Below are 22,804 nucleotides of genomic sequence, written 5' to 3'. Positions count from 1 at the left end.
AATTTGTGAGTTCGAGCCCCACACTGGGGCTTCAGATCCTGTCTTCAGATCCTGTCTCCTCTCTTTGCCCCTCCCTTGCTCAGTCTCTCTCTTTCTCAACAATAAATAAATAAATAAAGTTAAAAAAATAAATAAAAAAAATAAAAAGCTCAGAGATGAAAATGATTTGTCTAAGAGCACACTTTAGTGTTCCTTCACTAACATCATGTTGGCTACATGCATTCTTCCTATCTAAATGCACAAATGAGTTCTTTTGGTATCCATTCCCTGAAGTCAGGGTTGTGTAGATTAAAGGGAGCCAATACCTGGGATGCATGAGTTAGCATGTATCAGCAATGACCTGTCAACGTCAAAGTTTTTTAATGCATAAAAATGTATTTTCATTTACCTTTCAAGATTAAATATAATTAATGCAGAATAACGGATGTTAATATTTTCAGAAAGTTTAAATAATAATACTCCAAATACAAGTGACTTTAAAGAAAGAAGACACAGATACCTTCTTTTGTAATCTAATGACGGATGTCCACTTTTTTTCCAAAAGACCAGCATATTTCTTATCTAATTCTTCATTCTAGAAAAAAAAAAAATGAGAACCTTTTGAAAAACAGCTCACCTACAATAGTTCAAACCAGACCATTCATTAAGCCCAAATGTTGCTAAATATCTGATTATACCAAAAAGGGGAGATGAAGACCTAGTACCAAAGTAAACCACAATAACAAGTGGGAAGATTTGTGATAAATGAGGTGACTGTTAGCTACTGATACTTAAGTAAAATCCACTTACTAAATATTATGAATAACTGTAAGGTCAAACATACCATATCTAATTCAGCTTCCTTTTTAAAAACTGAATATGCCTCTTCATAGCCATTTGAACGAAGATAATCTGCTATAGCTCGATTTCTGAAAGAAAACAAATTCAAATTTTACCTCTAACAAGTCTGATTTCCATGTTAAAAAAATATTTTATTTAAAATCTCATAAATCTTAAGACATTCTTTTAAGAGTATTCCCTTCTAAATCATACAAGTATTTCACAAAAAAGAAACCTTCTCCCAAAGCCTCTAAAACATTTAGCTCTGTTGTAGTACATCCAAAATATCGTAACATTATTCTTGAGCTTTTAGTATTAAGTCTCTACTGCACTGCTTACCTTACAAGATGTGGGAACTCTATGGATTAAGATATGGCTTATATAACAGCTATCAATCTGTGACAGTAATCATCAATTTTGTTCATGTTTACATACATTTGGCTTTCCTTTACTACTTGTTATGCTAGTAGGTGCTCAAGGACTAGCAACTGAAATTTAGTTGTACACAGACAATTGTCCTGGTGAGTTATAATTAATACGTATTTAATAACAGAGATAACTTTAAACCATTTGAGTGGGTGAAAAAAGGGGCACAGGCTATATATAAACTTAGTATAATATCGCAATGAGACATTCACTTAGAATTAGAAATCAAAGGCTAGAAAAGCTGAATTAGCAGATGACTCTTCATGCTCTTATAATTTTTCAAAAAGAAAATCAACTACCTAGCTCCTAAAGCAACCCATTCCAATGTCTCTCAATTTTTTTGAGCCCTAACTACCACTGTAACAGAAATAGTTATTTGTTTGAGATTTCCTATAAAACATTTTATTAAATAATTTAAAAGTTAGCATATATGCAAGGTTAAACAAAAGTTAAATAAGTACACAATAAAATATTCTTTCCACCACTGACCCCCCCCCCCCAAACAGGTAACCACTTTATCAGTGTTTTGTATATTCAGAGACAATCTACCTATACACACACATTCCTGCATTTTCTTCTAGAGGTCATCAACATTTGTTTTTAAAACAGAATGCAATGTATTATATATAAAATCTTACACACAATATCACATAAACCCACTTAATCTTAACCTTCGTTCTTCATCAGCAGACATAAATCTGCCTTTTAAAAAAATACTGTTTTCCATTATAGAGCCATATGCTTTTACTAACCACAAACAATGCTGCTATGACTACACTTTCAAAGCCACTGCCCACCTAATGCTTTAGGAAATAAAAACACTCTAGTAGTACTGTAGAATTGGTGGCATCCAGTTTTAATTCAATGGTATGCTAAAAATAAAGCAAAGAGTGGAGAAAGATAATAGGGAGTCAAATCAAACACTAAAGTATTACAGGTAATTATTAGTGTACCAAAAATTAAAGCATAATAACTAGTGGAAGATAGGGTCAAGCACATCACACTCATGAGCACAGGGGCTGAGGAAAGGTAAATTCTTACTATTACTGTGAGTCTGTGTCTGTGTACTGCTCATATCATAGCCTGTACCTTCTGGCCTGTTCTACTAATGGATAACTCGATTCGTAAGACATATCTTCTTTACGTGGAGCTGAAATCTACTTTGTTTTAATTTCCACCACGTAGTTCTACTTGGGCCTTCCGAAAGAATACAAAATAGGAAGGCAGTGGATCTCTCAAAATATTCCATCAAATACTGTGTCGTCAAAGCCTGTGTTACAAATCTTCAACAAAAGTAAATTTCCCCTTGGTTAGAATATCCCAAATAATAAGGGAAACAAGTTAAAAGACATACCTATTTCTTAGCTTTATTTTCTTCTTAAAAAATGTCAAGAATAAGCAAATAATATATAGAACTTGTAAATATTTAATGTTCCTACCTAGCTCTTACCTCAGGGTCAAGCCCTAGTGCCTGAAACTGCCCAAACATACTGCACACAGCTTACAACTTGGAAGCTCATATAACATGAAATATGTATATGTAATACATGACACACATGATAATTCTTATCTTAATGGACTTAATTTTTTGTAAAGATAGATAAATAGTGGTACTTTTCAGGTAAGAATAGTAAAAGGAGAAAAATACAAAACAGCTATTCCTTTTCCTTATTAAAAAAAAAAAAGTTCCAAGATTTTCAGATTACCACTGACCCTTCATTCAGTATAGTCTTCTCCTACCATGTTCTTTGCCCATACAGTTACATCACCAAGGATACAGATGTATGGCTTTTAATTAAATAACTTAGTCTGTTAATTTCATTCACTACATCACGGAAATCTTACCTTGTCAGTAAATGTTCATCCACAACATCTTAGTTATTAATACTCAAACACAGTATTCCATGATGTAGATGGACCAAATTTTATTTAAGCAATTACCTATTACTGCACTTTCAAGGCTGTTTCCAATTTTTCACCATTTTAAACAATGTTGTAAATAAACACTCAAATAAAGCTTTTCTCACATCTTTACATTCGAGTCAAAGGACGCTACAGATTGAATGTTTGTGTGTCATCCTCCTACCCCCCGCCAATTCTTACATTGAAACCTAGTATTTGGGGATGGGACCTTTGGAGGTGCATAGGTCATGAGGGCTCTGCCCTCATGGTAATGGGATTAATGCCCTTATAAAAAAAGACTATGAACCAGGAAGCAAAAGACTATGAATCAGGAAGCTAGCATCACCAGACACCAAATATGCCAGCGCCCTGATCTTGGACTTCCCAGACTCTAGAACCATAAGAAATAAATCTCTGTTGTTTATAAGCCACCTAGTTTACTGTATTTTGTTAGAGAAGCCTGAACAAAGACCAAAATTACATACATTTTTTTGGATATTTTGATAGCTACTGTCAAATTGCGCCTCAGAGCTGTACCAATTTATATTCTTAACATTAGTTATGAATGCCATCCCTTCCCCATCTTTACTTTTCAAGAATTAGGTTTAGCCTTCACTGATTAAAAAACAAAAACAGTTTTGGGGTGTCTGGGTGGTTAAGTTGGTTAAGGGTCTGGCTCTCGATTTTGGTTCAGGTTGTGATCTCAGTTCTTGAGTTCAAGCCTTGCATTTGGCTTCATGCTGGCAGTGTGGAGCCTGCTTGGGATTTTTCCCTCTTCCTCTCTCTCTCAAAATAAATAAATAAACTTTAGAACAACCAACTAACCAATAGTTTTTATCCTTTGATTCTGTTTATGTAACTTTTATAAAAAGTGGACTAAATGTAAAATTTTTAAAACTTCTGCAATTTTTCTTACGTCTATGTGGCTTAACTGAACATATGCATTTAAAAAAGTTGTGTGGGAAATGTAACTAATTAGAAGATGCCCAACGTGGGACTCAAACTCAAAACCCTTAGATCAAGACCTGAGGTGAAAGCAAGATTTGGAAGCTTAACTGACTGAGCCACCCAGGCACCCCCACACTTAAACTTTTTATAAAATGTTAAATCCTATTTAAAAAACAACATTCAATATCTCTTTTGATCCTAAAACAATCCTGCCAAAGTAGGTACAAAAGTATATTACCCCTATATTATATATTGGCAGATTACTTCATCTAAGGCTACAAAACTAGCAAGCAGTAAAATAACTTAGGATAAAAATTCCAAAAAACATTTAGTGAGTGGATGGGGAAGAAACTAGCTACAAGTAGGTGGAGCTCTGCACTTCCTTTAACTGGAGTTGTCCCATTTTTATATATTTCCATAAACTGTATTTTTTCATAAGTGCTTTGAAATGGACTTGAACTGCTCTTTAAAAAGCCCTACACCCAAATCCTTGAAACAAAAAATGACTCACACTTTTAACCACTAGACTTTTGTTTTGGTAACTGACAAGATGCAAGACATGGGAGAACACAGCTGATTCACAAGTTTCCAGTGAACTGTAGTACCATTCATTTGGATAGAAAAGACATAGGGGAAAAAAAAGAGAACAAAGAAAAAGATGTAGGAACATGGTAAGTTCAGCTTTAAACCTTCTGATTGAAGTAGCTATAAGATATTTAAGTAAAGACACATGATATAAGAGGTAATTAGACATACAGGTCAATATTAAGTGAACAATATTAACTGAACAATATTAAGTGGTGAGAGACAATTCAGAAGAAGGTATATAATGGGGGAGGGAGGGAAGGGAGACTAGAATGTAACTGATGAAACCCTGACAGATACCAACATTTAAGAAGTAAGACAATTAAGAGACATGTCAGCAAGCCAATGGAGATGGAAGTTTCAAAGAAATGGAGATGTGTAACAGTGACAAAGATCTGAGAGAGGTCATCCAAAGTCTAAAAAGTGTCCAAGTAATCTGGCTACTGAGATGTCCCTGTCTACTTTAGCAAGCGCAGTGTCAGAACCTAAGTGGCCTCAGTATTCCATTCCACAATAAGGTTTCAAATGAGCACTGGAGTTAGGGAGCAGTTAGGATATTTGAGAATATCAGGGATGGATTCTCTTTTTATTGTTAAATGCTTGGTTAACACTATGATATCTATGAGAGTTTGGAAAAGAGGTATTACATGACAAAGAACAACCAAAGAGCAAGATACATATACAAAAATACAGCAAACAAATTAGAACCTAAGTTTAAATGAGTCCGAAGCCATTAGGATACCTGAATCCAGTGAATATGGAACCTCTATCAGGGAACGTGTACCACCATCACTTAAACTAAGAGTAAGTTAAGACTGAAGAACCTCTTGGTTCTCTATCAGCCTAATGGTGCTTTTAGAGTTTGCTGCTAATTTCAGTTGTTGATCTAGAGTTGATTTTCATCAGTTTTATTAAGGATGGAAGATTTAATCTCTTTTGGAACAAGTGGACATCAAGGCACAAGTTTGTAATCATCTCTACAACATTCTGAGTAGTTTCAAACCAGTAACCCTATATACAAGTCAGAGACAATGGTTAAAATCAAAAGAACTGAAATGAAAGACTTTCATCCATGAACAAACAGAATGGCTACAAATTGCTTAGGCTTACATACAGAAATACTCTAGTATTATCCTTTGAAACTATCACAGGTGAGATCTGTGTTTGCTTTCTAAACGACTCAAAGTTTATTAAAATGCCAGGGTTAGGAGCACCTGGGTCGCTCTGTCAGTTGAGCGTCCAACTCTAGATTTTGGCTCCAGACATGATCTCAGGGTTGTGGGACTGAGCCTTGCACTGGGCTCCGCGCTGAGCATGAAGCCTGTTTAGGATTCTCTTTCTCTCTCTCTTACCCTGACTCATGCACTTTCTCTCTCTAAACTAAAAATAAGAAAAAAAATGCCAGGGTTAGATTTTAGCATTTAAGCTGACTTCCTACATGCTCTTCATTGTTCTTTTATCCCCCAGGATAATTTTTGTAGCTGAAATATCACTTGAAATATCACACCCACCACTATCAACCCATACACACATACCCTTATAAAGGGAAGCAAGATTTCTTTATTTTTAAGTTTATATATTTGAGGGGGTTGAGGAGCAGAGACTGAGGGTGAGAGAAAACCCCAAGCAGGCTCCACTGCTGTTAGCACAGAGCCCAATGTGGGGCTCGCTCTCAGAAACCGTGAGATCATGACCTGAGCAGAAACCAAGAGTCAGATGCTCAACCAACTGTGCCACCCAGGAGTCCCGGTAAGATTTTTAAAAATTACTCTAAATGCTATGAACTACTAAACAGTAACAAGACTGAGACTGAGCTGGGAGCTGGGAGATGTTTTTCACAGATAAGGAACAGACTCCCTGAATTTAACTGACCTTTTGGCTAGCAAGGGGTGGAGCTAGGAATCAAACTTGGGTCTTTTGAAGCCAATATGATGGTAACAGTGTTTTTCAAACTGTGTACTTTAGCACTCTAAGGCTGAATAAAAATGTTCTGGGAATGCTATAAATATTTTATTTTAAATTCACTGTTTATATGAGGAGAAACAAGGTTAAGTCAAAAGCTGACAGATTGAGTGAGATGTTTTTTAACCAAGCCCATTAAAAGAGATACACTGAAAAGGCTGAGCTCACACATTTGTGAATCAGGAAAGCAATGGGAGTTAACATGCTTTATTTTAAAAGGCTGCAGTAGCCTAATAAATCTGGAATGTCTGCAGGGTGATGAGGGCACACTGATAAGGTAATAGAGGACACCAGGCAGAAGGACCAGGAGGACATGGTCATCTTTAGTGTCCTGCTCCAGAAGACAATCCTCATACCAGCTAGGCCACACCACTGTATTACTTATTATTATTATTATTTTTTATTAAAAATTTTTAATGTTTTATTTATTTCTGAGAGAGAGAGAGAGAGAGAGAGAGAGCAAGCAGGGGAGGGTCAGAGAGAGAGGGAGACACAGAATCTGAAACAGACTCCAGGCTCTGAGCTATCAGCACAGAGCCCGACAGGGGGCTCGAACCCACAAACGGTGAGGACATCATGACCTGAGTCAAAGTTGGACGCTTAACTGACTGAGCCCCCCAGGTGCCCCTCTGACTGACATTTGAAAAGAAGTCGTTAATAGTGACCTACTGTAAGTCAGAAGTCAGTGATGCCAACAAACAAACGGTCATTTTTACCTGAGCTCCTCAGTACAACTTTTAAACATTTATAACACTTTCTTCTCTTTCCTCTAACTTAATTGTAAGCCTATATAGTAATTGTAAGGTACTTATTTGTGAGAACCACTTAGAATATATTTCTGCAAAATATTATTTTGCATACTTAAGAAACCCATAAAAAAAAGTCAGGTTGTACAATAAGGATAAACAGCATACCTACCACGTACTGGGAAGTTTGAAACATTTACATTTTTAAAATGTAGAGCAAATGTTCCCTATAAAACAACGAATAAAAAAAGGCGGGGGGAGGGAAAACAAGGGAAGGTATGAGTGTCTATTTCCCCCTTCATCCTACAGAATATAAAAGAGGATTAGGTTATGGTCCCTTGCTTTCAGGAACTTATAAATCTATGTAAAGAACAAAACCAAAGTTACCAGAGTACGTGAAACCTAATTCAAAAAATAGAGAAACAAGGTTGAATGGAACAGTCTTTTTATAAAGGCAAGATGTGAGCTGAGCCTTAAAGGAAAAGGAGAAAGCAAGCATTATAGGGAGGGCATCGAGGGGAAAAAAGGAAATGAATGAATGAGCATGGTACACAATCAAATCCTTAATATTCTTGATTTTAAAACATCCCTTAAAAATGGAAAGGTCTTCATTAACATTAAAGAAGGAGATCTCTTCATTAATATATTTTTTAAAAAATCTCTCAAACTTTCAGGGCGCATGGGTGGCTCAGTCAGTTACGCATCCGACTTCGGCTCAGGTCATGATCTCACGGTTGGTGGGTTTGAGCCCCATGTTGGGCTTTGTGCTGACAGCTAGCTCAGAGCCTGGAGCCTGCTTCAGATTCTGTCTCCCTCTCTCTGACCCTCCCCTGCTCACGCTGTCTCTCTCTCAGAAATAAATTAAAAAAAAAAAAATCTCTCAAACTTTCAACCAATAAAGAGAATAGTTAATGATAAAACACTATAAATATTTGCACTGAAGTCAAGAAAAAGACAATCACTATTTGTCACTATTACAGTAGCCTATAATCACTACTATTATTTTCAACTGTTTCAAAAGCAATCCATACATACTGGAAATGAGAGTAAGATAATGAGAGAAATGGCTAAAAACACAGGAGTAGATTATGAAGGACATGCAAAGCTTTTAAGAAAAGGCAGTTTAATGAAAAGTGGTATTTTTTTAATGTTTATTTTTGAGACAGAGAGACAGAGCATGAGCAGGGCAGGGGCAGACAGAGAGACAGAGAGAGAGACACAGAATCCAAAATAGGCTCCAGGCTATGATCTGTCAATGTAAGCCCGACAGGCTTACAACCATGATTTCATGACCTGAGCCGAAGTCGGATGCTTAAATGACTGAGTCATGCAGGTGTCCCAAAAAGTGTTATTTTTAAAAGACCTATTTAGGGGCGCCTGGGTGGCTCAGTTGGTGAAGCGTCCGACTTCGGCTCAGGTCATGATCTTGCGGTTCGTGGGTTCGAGCCCCGCATCAGGCCCTGTGCTGACAACTAGCTCAGAGCCTGAAGCCTGTTTCAGATTCTGCGTCTCCCTCTCTCTCTGACCCTCCCCTGTTCGCACTCTCTCTCTTTCAAAAATAAATAAAACATTAAAAAATTTAAAAAAATAAATAAAAAATAAAAGACCTATTTATCAGAAATATAGAGGTAGATTAGATGGGGTAGTAACCAGGAAGGTCATCATATAACAAATCAAGCTCTAAAGAACAGAAGTGAAGATGTCTCAAAATCAGGTCATATTCATAATAAGCATCTCTAAAATTACCTTGCTAAATATAGGTTCCATTTGTTGATTTGTTTTTACCCTATACTGAATAGGAGAATAATCAATAATCTACAATACTGCTAATAATGGACTTACATTTTTAGAATCAGAATGGATCAAGCCCTAATATATAGTTGTCACTCCACTGCTGCCTGATGAATCACTAATTTGTTCCTGGTCCCTTTGATTCTCAAATATCTAAATGCATCCCATCCTTGGGCTGACCTCCAACCTCACACAGGAAATAAAAGCTACTCAGCATATTACTTTCTCAACTTACTGTTATTTGTGGCACTGCCGCCTTCTCCTACCATGTTTTCTCTTCTAATACAATCCTGGAGAATATGATCAAATCTTTTGTGAAATAAAATCTAAGCACAATAAAAAGGCTTTGTATGAGTTCTACAGAAAATCAGCAATTTTGACCTTGATGACTGTATCTTATCTTTAGAGATGTCTAGATTTCATTCTTGTTAACAAATGTTGAAATACATTTGTTAAAACAATCATCAATTTCATAATTTTGGTTCAAATTGACAAATGAAGTATGTGTTTTTATTTACTGGCTTATTGTTTTGACAAGTCTAATATGAACAACAGGAAAAATTACTAGTATTCCTATAGTATAGGGTGGCATTACTTGTTATCTGGAATGATCAAAATATGATGCATTCTACTAAATGAGATATTTCAATTAAAAATCAGTTTTCAAAGAACAGAAAGATTAAATATACCCCAAAATGAGGCTACTTAAATCATTCTTTGAGGACTCAGAAAATCTTCATATGGAAATTTTTTTTTTAACATTTATTTATTTTGAGAGAGAGAGAGAGAGAGGGGAGGGGCAGAGGAAGAGGAGGAGGGAGGGAGGGAGGATGAGGGAGGGGGAGGGAGAGAAAAATGAATCCCAAGCAGGCTCTGCACTGTCTGAGCAAAGACTGACTTGGGGCTCAAATACATGAATAGTGAGATCATAACCTGAGCCCAAATCAAGAGGCTGTTGCTTAACCCACTAAGCCACCCAGGTGCCCCCTATATTTTGATATAGTCACATTTATCTATTTTTCTTCTGGTTTCCACATTTGGTATCTTAAGAAAGTTCTTTCCTACCAAAGGCTGTACTTTTTTCTACCACTTTTATATTGTTACTTTGTGTTTAACATTTGGGCTTCCACTTCCTTTGGATTCAAGTTTTATTTAGTACAACTTATGATACCAATACTATTTGCTGAACAGTACCTTTTTTTCCCTGATACGAAATGCTGTATGATTAACATATGCTAAATTTCCATAGATAAAATGAGCCTGCCTCTGAATATTATTTGTTCCCCTACCTTCGTGCCTATTACAAAAATATTTTACTTACTACCTTTACAGCAATGTCTGGATATCTGGTACAATTAGTTCCTTTCTCATTAATTTGTTTAAATTTCTCCTCAACTGTTTTTCTGCATTTTCCTCTTCCAGATGAACTTCAGAATCAAGCTGGTCAATTCATGAAAAATTTGTTTAGGTTTTAATTGGGATTGTATTTAATTTCATTAATGATTTGAGAGCTCTGACATCTTTCCATTATCCAGTTATTTTCATTAGAAACAAGGCAAAGGAATCTTTTCTACAACATTACCCAATAACAAAAATGATTTAGTTTTGTATGCCATCTTATTTCTGGCCACCATATTAAACCCAGTAATTCTAACTACTGACTCTCTTTGATTCTTTTTAAAGTAATCTCTATTACCCAACATGGGGCATGAACTCATCATCTCAAGATCAAGAGCTGCAAGCTCTACCAACTGAGCTAGCCAGGCGCCCTTCCTCTGAGTTCATTTTATGTTGCCTTTCTTGTTACTGTATTGTTCATTTGTGTCTTTTCTCTTTATTTGTCAGTTTTATTTTATGTTTTCTTTTTTTTATTTTTAATGTTTATTTATTTTTGAGACAGAGAGAGACAGAGCTTGAGGCAGGGAGGGGAAGAGAGAAAGGGAGACACAGAATCTGAAAGCAGGCTCCAGGCTCCGAGCTGTCAGCACAGAGCCTGATGCAGGGCTCAAACCCACAGACAGTGAGATCATGACCTGAGCCAAAGTCGGGCGCTTAACCAACTGAGCCACCCAGGCGCCCCTATTTCCTTAATATATATATATTTTATATATATATATATATATATATTTTACTTTATGGTCTTTCTTAAAAGCTAGTTTTTAATTTTGCCAATCAAGTTTACCAGGTTTATAGCTTCTATTTTATTAATTTTTGCTTTTTAAAAAATCATTAATTTTTTCCCTCTGCTTCCTTTGGGCTTATTTTATTGTCTTATTCTTGAACTGAATGCGTGGTTCATTTTGGTTTTTTAAAAGATTCATTAGACTACCTAATTTTCTATCTGCTATGTTGGCTACACCCTACGGGTTTTTATTGTTAAGTATCCTCATTATTATCAATTTCTTTATTTATTAAGTTTCATGCTGTTGTTTGAACTCCACATATTCTGAAGTACATTTAAAAAAAATTTATTTATTTTGAGAAAGAGAGACAGAGAAAGAGGGAGAAAGAGAATCTCAACCAGGCTCCATGCTGTCAGGGCAGATCCCGACGTGAGGCTTGAACTCACGAATTGTGAGATCATGACCTAAGCCAAAATTAAGAGTCAGTCAGATGCTTAACCAACTAAGCCACCCAGGCGTCCCTAGAAGTATATTTTAAAGACTGTTTTTAAGTTTATTTATTTTGAGAGAGCAAGCACAATCAAGGGAGAGGTAGAGAGGCAGAGAGACAGAGAAAGAGAGAGAGAGAGAGAGACTGACTGACTCCCAAACAGGCTCTGCACCACCAGCGCAGAGCCCAATGCAGGGACTGAACTCACAAAATGCAAGATCATTACCTGAGCTGAAGTAGGATGCTTAACCAACTGAGCAGCTCAGGTGTCCCTAAAAGTACATTTTTAAATGTTCACACAGATAGGTTTCTCTTAGCTTTACCTATTAATTTTCATTTTATTTCATTACCATCAGCAAATGAGACCTATGTGATTTCTGCATTTTTGGAATTTGAGATTTTTCTCTGCAGTCCTATACATGGTAACTTTTTCCTTAATATCTATCTATACTCTAAGTGGGAAAAATGTGTAACCTAAGAACTGTTCATCCAACTTTTACTTGCCATTCACTTATGGAAGCAAGAAAAAATTAATCCCTAACATGTAAAAAGATTCACAGGTCCATTTAGGAGCCCATCTTGAAAAAGATAGATAATGACAAAATTCACCCAACTAACAGAGTAATCAAAATAAGAACAGAAAAATGTTCCAAAGTTAACAAATTGTATACATTAAACACTTACGGTTCTTTGTGTCAATTACACTACAATGTAGTTGTTAACCAAAAAAGAAATACAAGAATGGGAAAGTTGTGGAACAAAAGAATTAGGGGTAAAGCAACAAATCAAACAAAGTACAAATATTATCAGCTAGGACAACCTAAAACTAAACAAAACAGACTTTCTTCATCTTTCATGGAGGAAGATCAATGAGTAAAACTTGATACAAAAATACAGATGTAAGCTTCTTTTGTTAAGAGTTAACTATGAGACGAACTAACAGATAATATCCATTCCAAATTCAGAGTGACAAAAAAAATATTAAAAACAGGTTGTAGAGTATAATTCTATTTTATAAATCTTAAGAAAAAAAGATGCTCATCAAATTTTTGCAAATACATGAAAAATATTTGAAAAGACTGTAATATAGAGGCAATGGTAGCTACCACTGGAAAATGGGACTGAAAAACTGAGGAGGAGGCAATGTTCAAATTTTGACATATATTAATTTTGGTGATAGAACTGAGTTTAACGAATACTGAACTCAAAATAGGAAACTTGTTCTGACTCTAATACTAGTCATGAAACTGGTAATTTTAATTTCTCCCTGCCTCAATTTACCTGTAAAAGAAAGATATTTGTCATATCCACATAAATGCTTTTGTTATTATTCAATATTTGTATGCTCCAGAGTAGTAAAAACAAATGTGCTGAGTTGAAGCACACTGAGCAGTACTGCTCAGATTATTGTTTTCCAGCACATCAAAATTAATTTCATTTTCTATCCCAAAAATATCTCATTCTATTTATTTACTTATTTAAATTTATTTTGAGAGAGAGAGAGAGAGCGAGCGAGCGAGAGCTCAGGGGAGGGACAGAGAGAATATCTCAAGTAGGCTCTGCACTACCAAGCACAGAGCCTGATGTGGATCTTGAATTCACAAACCATGAGATCATGACCTGAGCCAAAACTAAGAGTCTGACACCTAACTGACTGGATGCCACCCAAGCCCCCAATTTACTTATTTTTTTTTTAAGTTTATTTACTTTGAGAGAGAGAGAGAGGGAGGGAGGGAAGGGTTAGGAAGGTGGGGAGGAGAGGGAGAGAGAGAACGAGAGAGAATCCTAAGCAGGATCCAGTGTCAGCACAGAACCTGACACAGGGCTCAATCTCAGGAACCATGAGACCATGACCTGAGCTGAAATCAAGAATCAGATGCCTAACTAGCTGAGCCATCCAGGCAAGCGCCTCTATTTATTCTTTATAAAGTTTATTTATTAACTTTTGAGAGGGGCAGGCAGAGAGAGAGAAGAAACAGAGAGGATCTCAAGCAGGCCCTGCACTGTCAGAACAGAGCTTGACGTGGGGCTTGAACCCAGGAACCACGAATCATGACCTGAGCGGAAATCAAGAATCATCAAGAGTAGGACCCTTAACTGACTGAGTGACCCAGATACCCTCAAAGGACTTAAAGGCTAATTGGTGAGGTGCCTGGGTGGCTCAGTTGATTGAGCGTCGGCTTCAGCTCAGGTCATGATCTCATAGTTCGTGGGTTTGAGCCCTGCATCAGGCTCTGTGGTAATGGCTCGGAGCCTGGAGCCTGCTTCGGATTCTGTGTCTCGCTCTTTCTCTGCCCCCCTCCCCTGCTTGTGCACTGTCTGTCAAAACTAAATAAACAAAAAATAAAATAAAAATAAAAGCTAACTGGTATCCAACCTATGAGAAATGCTAAAATGTTACAAAGGTAAATTGAATGCCAAAACACATCTTACTTGTAAGAAGTATATAAACAAAAAAACAAACAAAAAAAAAGTATATAAACATTTGTTTCTTCCTCTCATAACAAATATATATTCATAATACTTTCAAAAATGGGAGAAAAAGCAAAAACCATCATTTTATTTCCTTACTAAAAACTCCAAGATTTTTTCTATTCCCCAAATTTACATTTCGATCTAAGACATTCTTTGCTTAATGAGCACCTTTAAGTCAATTCTTCCCTAAAATTCTCTACAAATTTGGCCATTTGAACTTAGATTCTCTCATCAATTGATTTTTATTCAAATTAAAATCTCTATATTTGGCCATAATGTTTAAATATTAATCTTGATTATGAGGGTAATAAGGCACACACAGGTATCTAGAAAAAAAAATCTGAACTGCCTTCGAAACAAGAATGATTAAAAACCAGATACACCTTCAATAACACAGAAGTATATATGGAGAATTATTACTTATAATATTTCTAATTACAAAATAGGAGAAACTATCTCAATGTTCAAATATGGGAGAATGGTTGAAGAAACTATGGTATATACAGAGTAGAGTACTATCCAGTTGTTAAAAGAAAAGGGGGGGAAAAAGAGGATCTCTATGAACTGATATTGAGTGAGTTGCAGGAGATATTGCTAACTGAAAAAAAGCCAAGTGCAAAAGAGCACATATAGTATGCTACCTTTTGCTTAAGAAAGGAGAAACAAGAAAAAGATATCTCTCTTATCTTTAATAAACAAAGCATGAAGTTGGTTCTTACATGGGGCAAGGAGGGAGTAGTTTAGAAGGGATTCAGAAGACAGTAATACTTCGGGGTATACATTTTTGCACAGATAATGGTCTAAATATCCAAAATATTAAATTAACAAGGATGGGAAAGGAAATGCAAAACACACAAAACTGAAAAACTAGAATGGATGAACCCAACTATATTTCAAATGAATAACATAACCATAGGAAAAGGGAGAGAAACAACAAAAGGAATCCAAGCAACTTACAAACACGGGGGTGAGGGTAGGGGTTGGGGTGGGTAACTACAACTACATACAAATTCTAAACCCTTTCCAGGAAGGTTTCTTTTTTGAAGTAGTAAGAGCGTAACAATTCTGAAACTATTTTGGAAGTATTATTGGATCCAGCAAATGAGTCCATGTGTTGCTCTTGCTGGGAGTTAGGGTCTTGCTACAGAAGAAAGACACATATATGGTCCAGAGGAAAACAAGAAACAACCTTGTGGGAATAGATTGGAATTAGAAGTATAAGGATAGCCTCATGATTTCTAAAATAAATATATGTACATGCCTATGTATATCAGTGGTTCTCAACTGGGGGAGATTTGCCCCCCCCGCCCCCGGACAGTTGGCAATGTCTGGAGACATTTTTTTATTCTGCCATCTAGTAGCAGCATCCTTGGGCAGAGGCCAAGGATGTTGCTGAACAACCAGCAGTGTACAGGACAGATCCCACAGCAAATAATTATTCAGTCCAACATGTCAACAATGACAAGACTGAGAAACCTTAATACACATGTGTACCAGAGTGTCTGTATATGTGTTTACAAATACATATTTCTTGGTTCTGTCTACTTTAAGGGCCAGGAAGCAAACACCCCAGTAGCAATAAGTACACTTAGTACCCATATTTTGATGTATTCTAATACCATTCTCCACTAAGAGAAACCAGGGCTTGCTGGAGCAATGACTGATTCTAGGATTAATGCAGGATGGGGACACAATAAGCCTGGAACACCTTGTTATGCTAGAAAATAAGGAAGTGCCCACAGACAGGGGCATATATAAGAGCCAACTAAAGGCGCTCCTATGGAAGTCTGGGATATTCAAATAACAAAAGTATAAGAAATGTAATTAATGATAAAAGCTACTGAAAACTTAGAGGAGTTCGTATCAATAAAGAACAAGTAAATAAAAGGAATAAAAGAAAAGTCCCTTGATTACAGTAAAATGCTGAGTGATGACTGGTAAATACAGAATGAGTGGTTGTATAGGGGGGTGCCTGGGTGGCTTAGTCGGTTAGGGGTCCGACTTTCGCTTAGGTCACGATCTCGCGGTTCGTGGGTTCGAGCCCCGCTCGGGCTCTGTGCTGACTGCCAGCTCAGAGCCTGGAGCCTGTTTCAGTCTGTGACTCCCTCTCTCTCTGACCCTCCCCTGCTCACGCTGTCTCTCTCTCTCTCCCCTAGAAATAAATAAAAAAAAACATTAAANATTATTTTGACTATTCACGGTCCTCAGAGAGTCCATATGAATTTTAAGGGTTTTTTTCCCATTTTTTCAGAAAAGGGATAATGGGAAAAATACTGTTTTGGGAAAAAGTGCCAGTAGGGATTGCATTTAATCTGTAGATTGCTATGTGTAGTATTGGACATTTTAAAAATACTGTGTCCGACTTTCGCTTAGGCCATGATCTCGCGGTTCGTGGGTTCGAGCCCCGTGTCGGGCTCTATGCTGACTGCCAGCTCAGAGCCTGGAGCCTGTTTCAGTCTGTGACTCCCTCTCTCTCTGACCCTCCCCTGCTCACGCTGTCTCTCTCTCTCTCCCCTAGAAATAAATAAAAAAAAACATTAAAAAAAAATTTAAAAAGAATGAGTGGTTGTGTAGGAAAATCATCACTTTGCAACCACTGTAGTAAACGACAGTTCATGTAAGAATTATCAATGGATGTTAAATCTAGTAGGGGAATATTGATGGAAATGTTTTGCATGGTCCACTTATATTTATCGAAACGGAAATTAATAGTAACTATACAGTGGAGAAATCAGGCATCCTGACTAAGGGAACAAAATTATCATCGCCACTGAGGGGCAGATAGACATTATGTGTCTCTAGACATGATACCCTGAGAAGAACACAAATTACTTATGTAGTATTATGGCCAAGAATATATACCCTGAATCTAATCATGAAGAAATATTAGATACAAAATGAAAAACACACTATTAAAAAAACCCAAAAACTATTATTCAAGACTATTAATTTGTTCTAAAGAACAAAGAAAGGTTAAGGGTATATTCCAGATTAAAGAAGACTAAAGAGACATTCAAATGTCTAAATACAATACCTAACCCTGGATTAGGTTACTAGAGAGTGTACTAGAGAACAAAGAGAGGGGAAAGGGGGGAAAAAATCTTGCCATAAAGGACATTTTTGGGTGAACTGACAAAACTGGAATATGGAAAGCAGATTAAATCAATAAACATATCAATGTTGTATTTACTCAAATTGCGAACTGTCCTGTGGTTTATAGAATATCCTTATTCTTAGGAACTGCACACCCAAGTATCTGGGGTAAAGACTTTTTTTTAGTTTACATATTGAGAGAGAGAGAGAGAGAGAGAGAGAATGAATATCCCAGGCAGGTTCTGCACTGCCAACATGCGGCCCAATGTGGGGCTCAAAGACACCAAGTGTGAGATCATGACCTGAGCTGAAATCAAGAGTTGGAAACTTAACCGACTGAGCCACTGAGGTGCCCCTGGGGTAAAGACCTTGATGTATGCAGTTTACTCCCAAATGGTTTAAGAAAAAACCCTGCATGTATACACACACACACACACACACACACACACACACACACACACACGTAGAGAGTGCAAATGATAAAACAGATGGTACAAAAAGTAAAATGTAAAATAATTAAGTATTCTTTGTACTAATCTTACAATTTACCACAAATTTGAAATTACGCCCAAATAAGGTTTTGTAAAAAGCCACAGAAAAATTTTTAAATTTAGAACATGAAGCTAAATTATTCCTCCCTATCCTCTACCTTATAAAAATAGAATGCTATAAAATACAGGATGCTATAAGATACTATAAAATAGCATGGCCAAATCACTTTATGCCTTTCATTAATGCATGTAACTACTATGTTATCCACCTCATAAAGATCAAATCCTTTACTAGCCAATGGAAGATAAATGATAAAAAATACAAGAAGGCAAAGGAAAGGCATTAGCTCTAACAACAACAAAAAAGCTTTCATTTTCTGAATACACAGATTCTAGACAAAATATTTAGAAGAACTTTGATTCCTCTACCTTCCTACTCAATGTAACACATTTAAGACAAGCTTAGGATAAAACATCCCAAGTAACTTACTTGTTTGTTCTGCTTTAAATTTCTACACAATAAAGTCCTAAGGGTAAATAACACTATTTCAAAATAAGACCCAGTTTTAACTACCCAAACCAATATTTGAACACTAACAATCCTTTAAGAATTTAAGAATAGATCTCCCAATGCTGTATTTTAACTTGTTACTTTGTCTTTAATGAAAGAATTTTTTTGAAAACACAAAACAGAGAAACTTACAGTTCATCTCGTTGTCTCTGGGACAGCACCATTTTGGCTGTAATATCAAGCTTCTTTGATATAGTGGTATGTCCCTCCTTTGGGAAATCAAAAAGTGTTGCAATCCCTGGATTTATAATTAAATATGCCACTAAGTGGCGTCCACACAGGGGAAGACGATTCTTTTACAAGTGAATCCAACCAGTAATCAGGAGATAGTCAACAAATAGGGTTCATTCCACCTAAAGAGAAAAACAGAAAGAGAGAAGATAATTTCTTTCACTTAGAATTTAAATTATTTCTACATTACTGTTTGCTGTACACACTTTCAAAGACGAGATTTACTATGATGCTAATGAATGGTAGATGATGTTTTGTTATAATCAATGCCATATTAGTACATATTTTAAACTATCTTTATAGGTTACTGAGCCCAAAAAGCACTATTTTCAAATTTACCCACTCTCAACCATGTCACCTGCCAGATAATATAGACACTAATTTTATTAAAATTAATATTAACATATAACGTCTCTAGACTATAATTCTCCCTCAAAGTAAAAAATTTGGGTGCATGGTGGAACATGTGACTTAATCTTGGGGTTATGGGTTCAAGCCCAACACTGGATATAGAGATTATTTAAAAATAAAAATTTTTAAAAGACAAAAAATACAAACACTAATTTACAAAAAACAATCTGAAAAAAGGATTTCAGTGTCCACAAGCCAAAGATGTTAACCGAAACTGAAATAATCTTCAAGACTGAATATTAGTCACTAATAACCTTAGATTAGTTGATATTATTTATAATGTAAATAAACTATTTAGCAATCACATGCCCTCTTAACTAATGCATTTAATGAAGAAACAATGTAATGTTATTTCAACTTATTCTGTGTTCTTTAGAAGCGTTTTAGGGACACCTGGATGGCTCAGTCAGTTAAGCATCTGACTCTTGGTTTCAGCTCAGGTCATGATCTCATGGTTTCACAAGTTCAAGTCTTGCAACTGGCTCTGCACTGGCGGCGTGGAGCCTGCTTGAGATTCTCTCTCCTTCTCTCTCTCTCTCTCTCTCTCACTCTCCCCCTCCCCTCCTTGTGCAGTCTCTCACAAATACATAAACTTTAAAAAAAAAAAAAACCAAAAAACTTAATGGACTACCCCCTAGAGTCTATGTGCTCACATAGTAATTCAATCTTTCTCTAACCTAGTTTTTGGATAATACTACTCAATTATTTCAGAGCCTTTCCTTTATATTTGTAACAACATAAAATCAATTTCTACTTAACATCTAAAAAGTATTGTAATCAGTTCAATCAGAGTAACTGTAGGTGAAAGTTAAGAAAAATCAAAGAATCATTTCTTAATTATTCTTCAAGTCTATTTTACAAAACAAGTTTTGTTTTATCACACTGTACAAAAATAGAATTGCCACTGTTATTTAGAAAACATATTTGAGGGGTGCCTAGGTGATTTAGTTACTTAAGCGTTCAACTTCGGCTCAGGTCATGATCTCACAGTTCATGGGTTTGAGACCAGCGTTGGGCTCTGTGCTGACAGCTCAGAGCCTGGAGCCTGCTTCAGATTCTGTCTCTCCCTCTCTCTCTCTGTCCCTCCCCCGCTGGCACTCGGTCTCTCTCTCTCTCCCTCTCAAAAAATAAACATTAAAAAAATGTTTTTAAAGAAACAGGAAATCATCCCCTAAATAAAACAAAAAATTAACAGCTAATGAAGGGCTTGTGAGACCACATATCAAGAGACAAATCATGGACAGAAGAGACCATTTTTTGAGTACCTTTTTCAAGCCATGCCAACCACACTATTACATGAACAGGGGATACATATAGTGGCAAATAAGCCAGTCGAGGAGGAAAAATGAGAGCAAACCCTGCTTTTAAATATGAGCCCTGAGTCAAAAAGTGAGTGTCCAATGGTGGCTATCGATTTGAATGAAAATCCTCTCTGTTTAGCAATTCTAGCATATATAATCTGGATTTTATTTTATCACCTTTAATGATTCTTACAACCTAGAGATAAGCTGACTCCAAATGACAGCTGAAAACCACCACATCTCTGTTTAAATCCAGAAAAAATATGACTAATGTCAGTAATAAATAGTGGAATGAGAACCAAACACAATGGACAGCCCAGAAAACAATCTCTCTTTGGTATTTAACAACTTCTAACTATTTAAGCCTCACTTTTCTCAGTATTAACTGTCACCAAGCCAAGCATCTAGGGACTCAAACACTGGTAAAGGTCATGTTAGGGTGAGGCCTATCTGATGATGATGAGTATCTGAACTGCCTATAGGATTCTATTATCTGGGACAATGGTAACTCACAGATCCAGTTTAATTATAGAGAGACTACCTCTAGCCAAAAAAAAGTTATCAATGTACAAGAATAACAGTAGATCTGGAATACTAGGATGATTTAATAACAATAAAACCAAGGCACAAAGAAATCACTGAATATGTAATTGTGTCCTGTACAACTTACTAATTCAACATTTGCAAAACACTTACTATGCACCAGGCACCAGGTTTAATAAGGGAAAATACTTGGTGTTTACACTCAAGAAGTTCACAGTCTATTGAAACAGTCAGCCAAGAAACAGGCAGTTTAAATAGTACAAATAGCAGGACAAGTATTACTACATAGGGAGTGATGCTTCAGGATGAAGCTGAGGAGGTAAGCAGGGTGTAGATCACAAAACAAGCTCAGGTCTTTACATTTATCCTTGGGGCAATGGGGAACCTTTTTAAAAATTTTTACTGTTTGTTTATTTTTGAGAGAGAGACAGAGAACAGCAGAGGGGCAGAGAGAGATGGAGACACAGAATCTGAAGCAGGCTCCACGCTCTGAGCTGTCAGCACAGAGCCCAACGTGGGGGCTCAAACTCACGAACCATAAGATCATGACCTGAGCCAAAGTCAGAGGCTTAACCAACTGAGCCACCCGGGCGCCCTGCAATGGTGGGCTTTTAGGTAAGTTTTTCATAAAAAATATTCCTGCTTATATAGTGAAGAATGGACCAGAAAAACAGGAAAGGAAGAGACCAGACAGGAGGCTTACAGTAATGAAGGTGATTAGATGATGGGGATTCACACCAGCACAGCAGCAGTGAAATGAAGAGAATTAGATTTAAATTATTTACCAGGCAAGTCTTAGAGGTTTGACTAGATGTGGGCAGCAAGAAGGTGAGAAAGCTCAGGCAAGGAGTCAAGGATAACTTCCAGAGATTTCTGGCTTAGAATGAAGTTGAACAGGAAACTCCTATGTCTGAGGGGATGAGGAAAGTATGGTTCACTCCATTTTAGGTATGCTGATTCCAAGTTGCCTGAGATTTTTAGTACAAAGTAGTACAAAAAAGCTCTGAAGAGAACTGACCTACAAAAAAGAACTCTGGTACTTATCAGCTTAGAGATGGTGTAACTGAAGCCCATGACAATGGAAGACCCATGGAGATTACGTGTAGAGCTAAATGAGCAGAAGGACTAGGCTAGAGCCACGCTGAACAACACCAACACTTAAAAAAAAAAAAAAAAAGTCTACAACTGAGGCTGAGAGGAAGCAGTGAAAGAGGTAAATGTAAAAAGAGGAGAGACTATGTCACAGAAGCCAAAGGAGTATTTCATGAAGAAGAGGCAATCAACAGTTTCCAAAAGTATCCAACTATTAAGCAAAATAAGGTCTGAAATGGGTCTGCTCCATTCAGTATAGAGCTCACTGATAACCTTGATGAGAATGGTTTCAGTAAAATGATAAAGATATGGTTTAACATGCAGAAAGCCTAATTAAATTAGCTGATGAGTACAGGGAGATGAAGTTAAGATAGTGCCACAAATAAATATCTTAGAAATAGGTGGAAATGGTGAAAAGGAGCTTTTCTCAAGCAAATGAGATGCTTAAATGCTACTGGTGGAAGAAAAAAAGACACGGGAGAAATGAAGAAGGGAATGATGAATTTTAATATCACCATTTTCATCCCCGAATCAACCAAAGGCAAACAGACAACCAGACACGATTATATCCCTTGACAAAATAACACTGCACTGCCTATAGAGTATTCTTTCCCCAAATCAAATCTGAATCTGTTTAAGTTTCTGATTCCAACTATCTATTTGCAAGAAGTACAGAGGGAAGAAGAGTATGTTAAAGACATCATGGGGATATAACCACCAATATCTGTGAAAAGCCTTATTAAATGCTGTAATAAGCCTCATAAAAAAAGCCTCATAGTTTCCTCATATTCCAAGGAAAAGAAG

The 22,804-nt window shown here is 36.6% G+C and overlaps 1 protein-coding gene across 1 annotated transcript in view; it reads right to left on the bottom strand.

The window, feature by feature from the left end:
• Positions 1 to 22,804, bottom strand: part of PAFAH1B1 (platelet activating factor acetylhydrolase 1b regulatory subunit 1) — a 77,072-nt gene that overhangs the window by 22,274 nt on the left and 31,994 nt on the right. Inside the window, exons 2-4 of the mRNA XM_039252340.1 lie at positions 18,555 to 18,775; positions 824 to 908; positions 500 to 574 (exon numbers count right to left, since the gene is read on the bottom strand). Of these exons, the coding sequence (XP_039108271.1) occupies positions 500 to 574; positions 824 to 908; positions 18,555 to 18,586 (192 nt within the window). The 5' untranslated portion in view covers positions 18,587 to 18,775. The remainder of the gene's footprint in view (positions 1 to 499; positions 575 to 823; positions 909 to 18,554; positions 18,776 to 22,804) is intronic.

This window comes from Hyaena hyaena, unplaced genomic scaffold (genome assembly GCF_003009895.1).
Source record: "Hyaena hyaena isolate Hyena2069 unplaced genomic scaffold, ASM300989v1 scaffold_10, whole genome shotgun sequence".
In the NCBI taxonomy this organism is placed as follows: Eukaryota; Metazoa; Chordata; class Mammalia; order Carnivora; family Hyaenidae; genus Hyaena; species Hyaena hyaena.
Note: the sequence above shows the minus strand (reverse complement) of the source record. Positions and strands in the feature narration are given on the sequence as shown.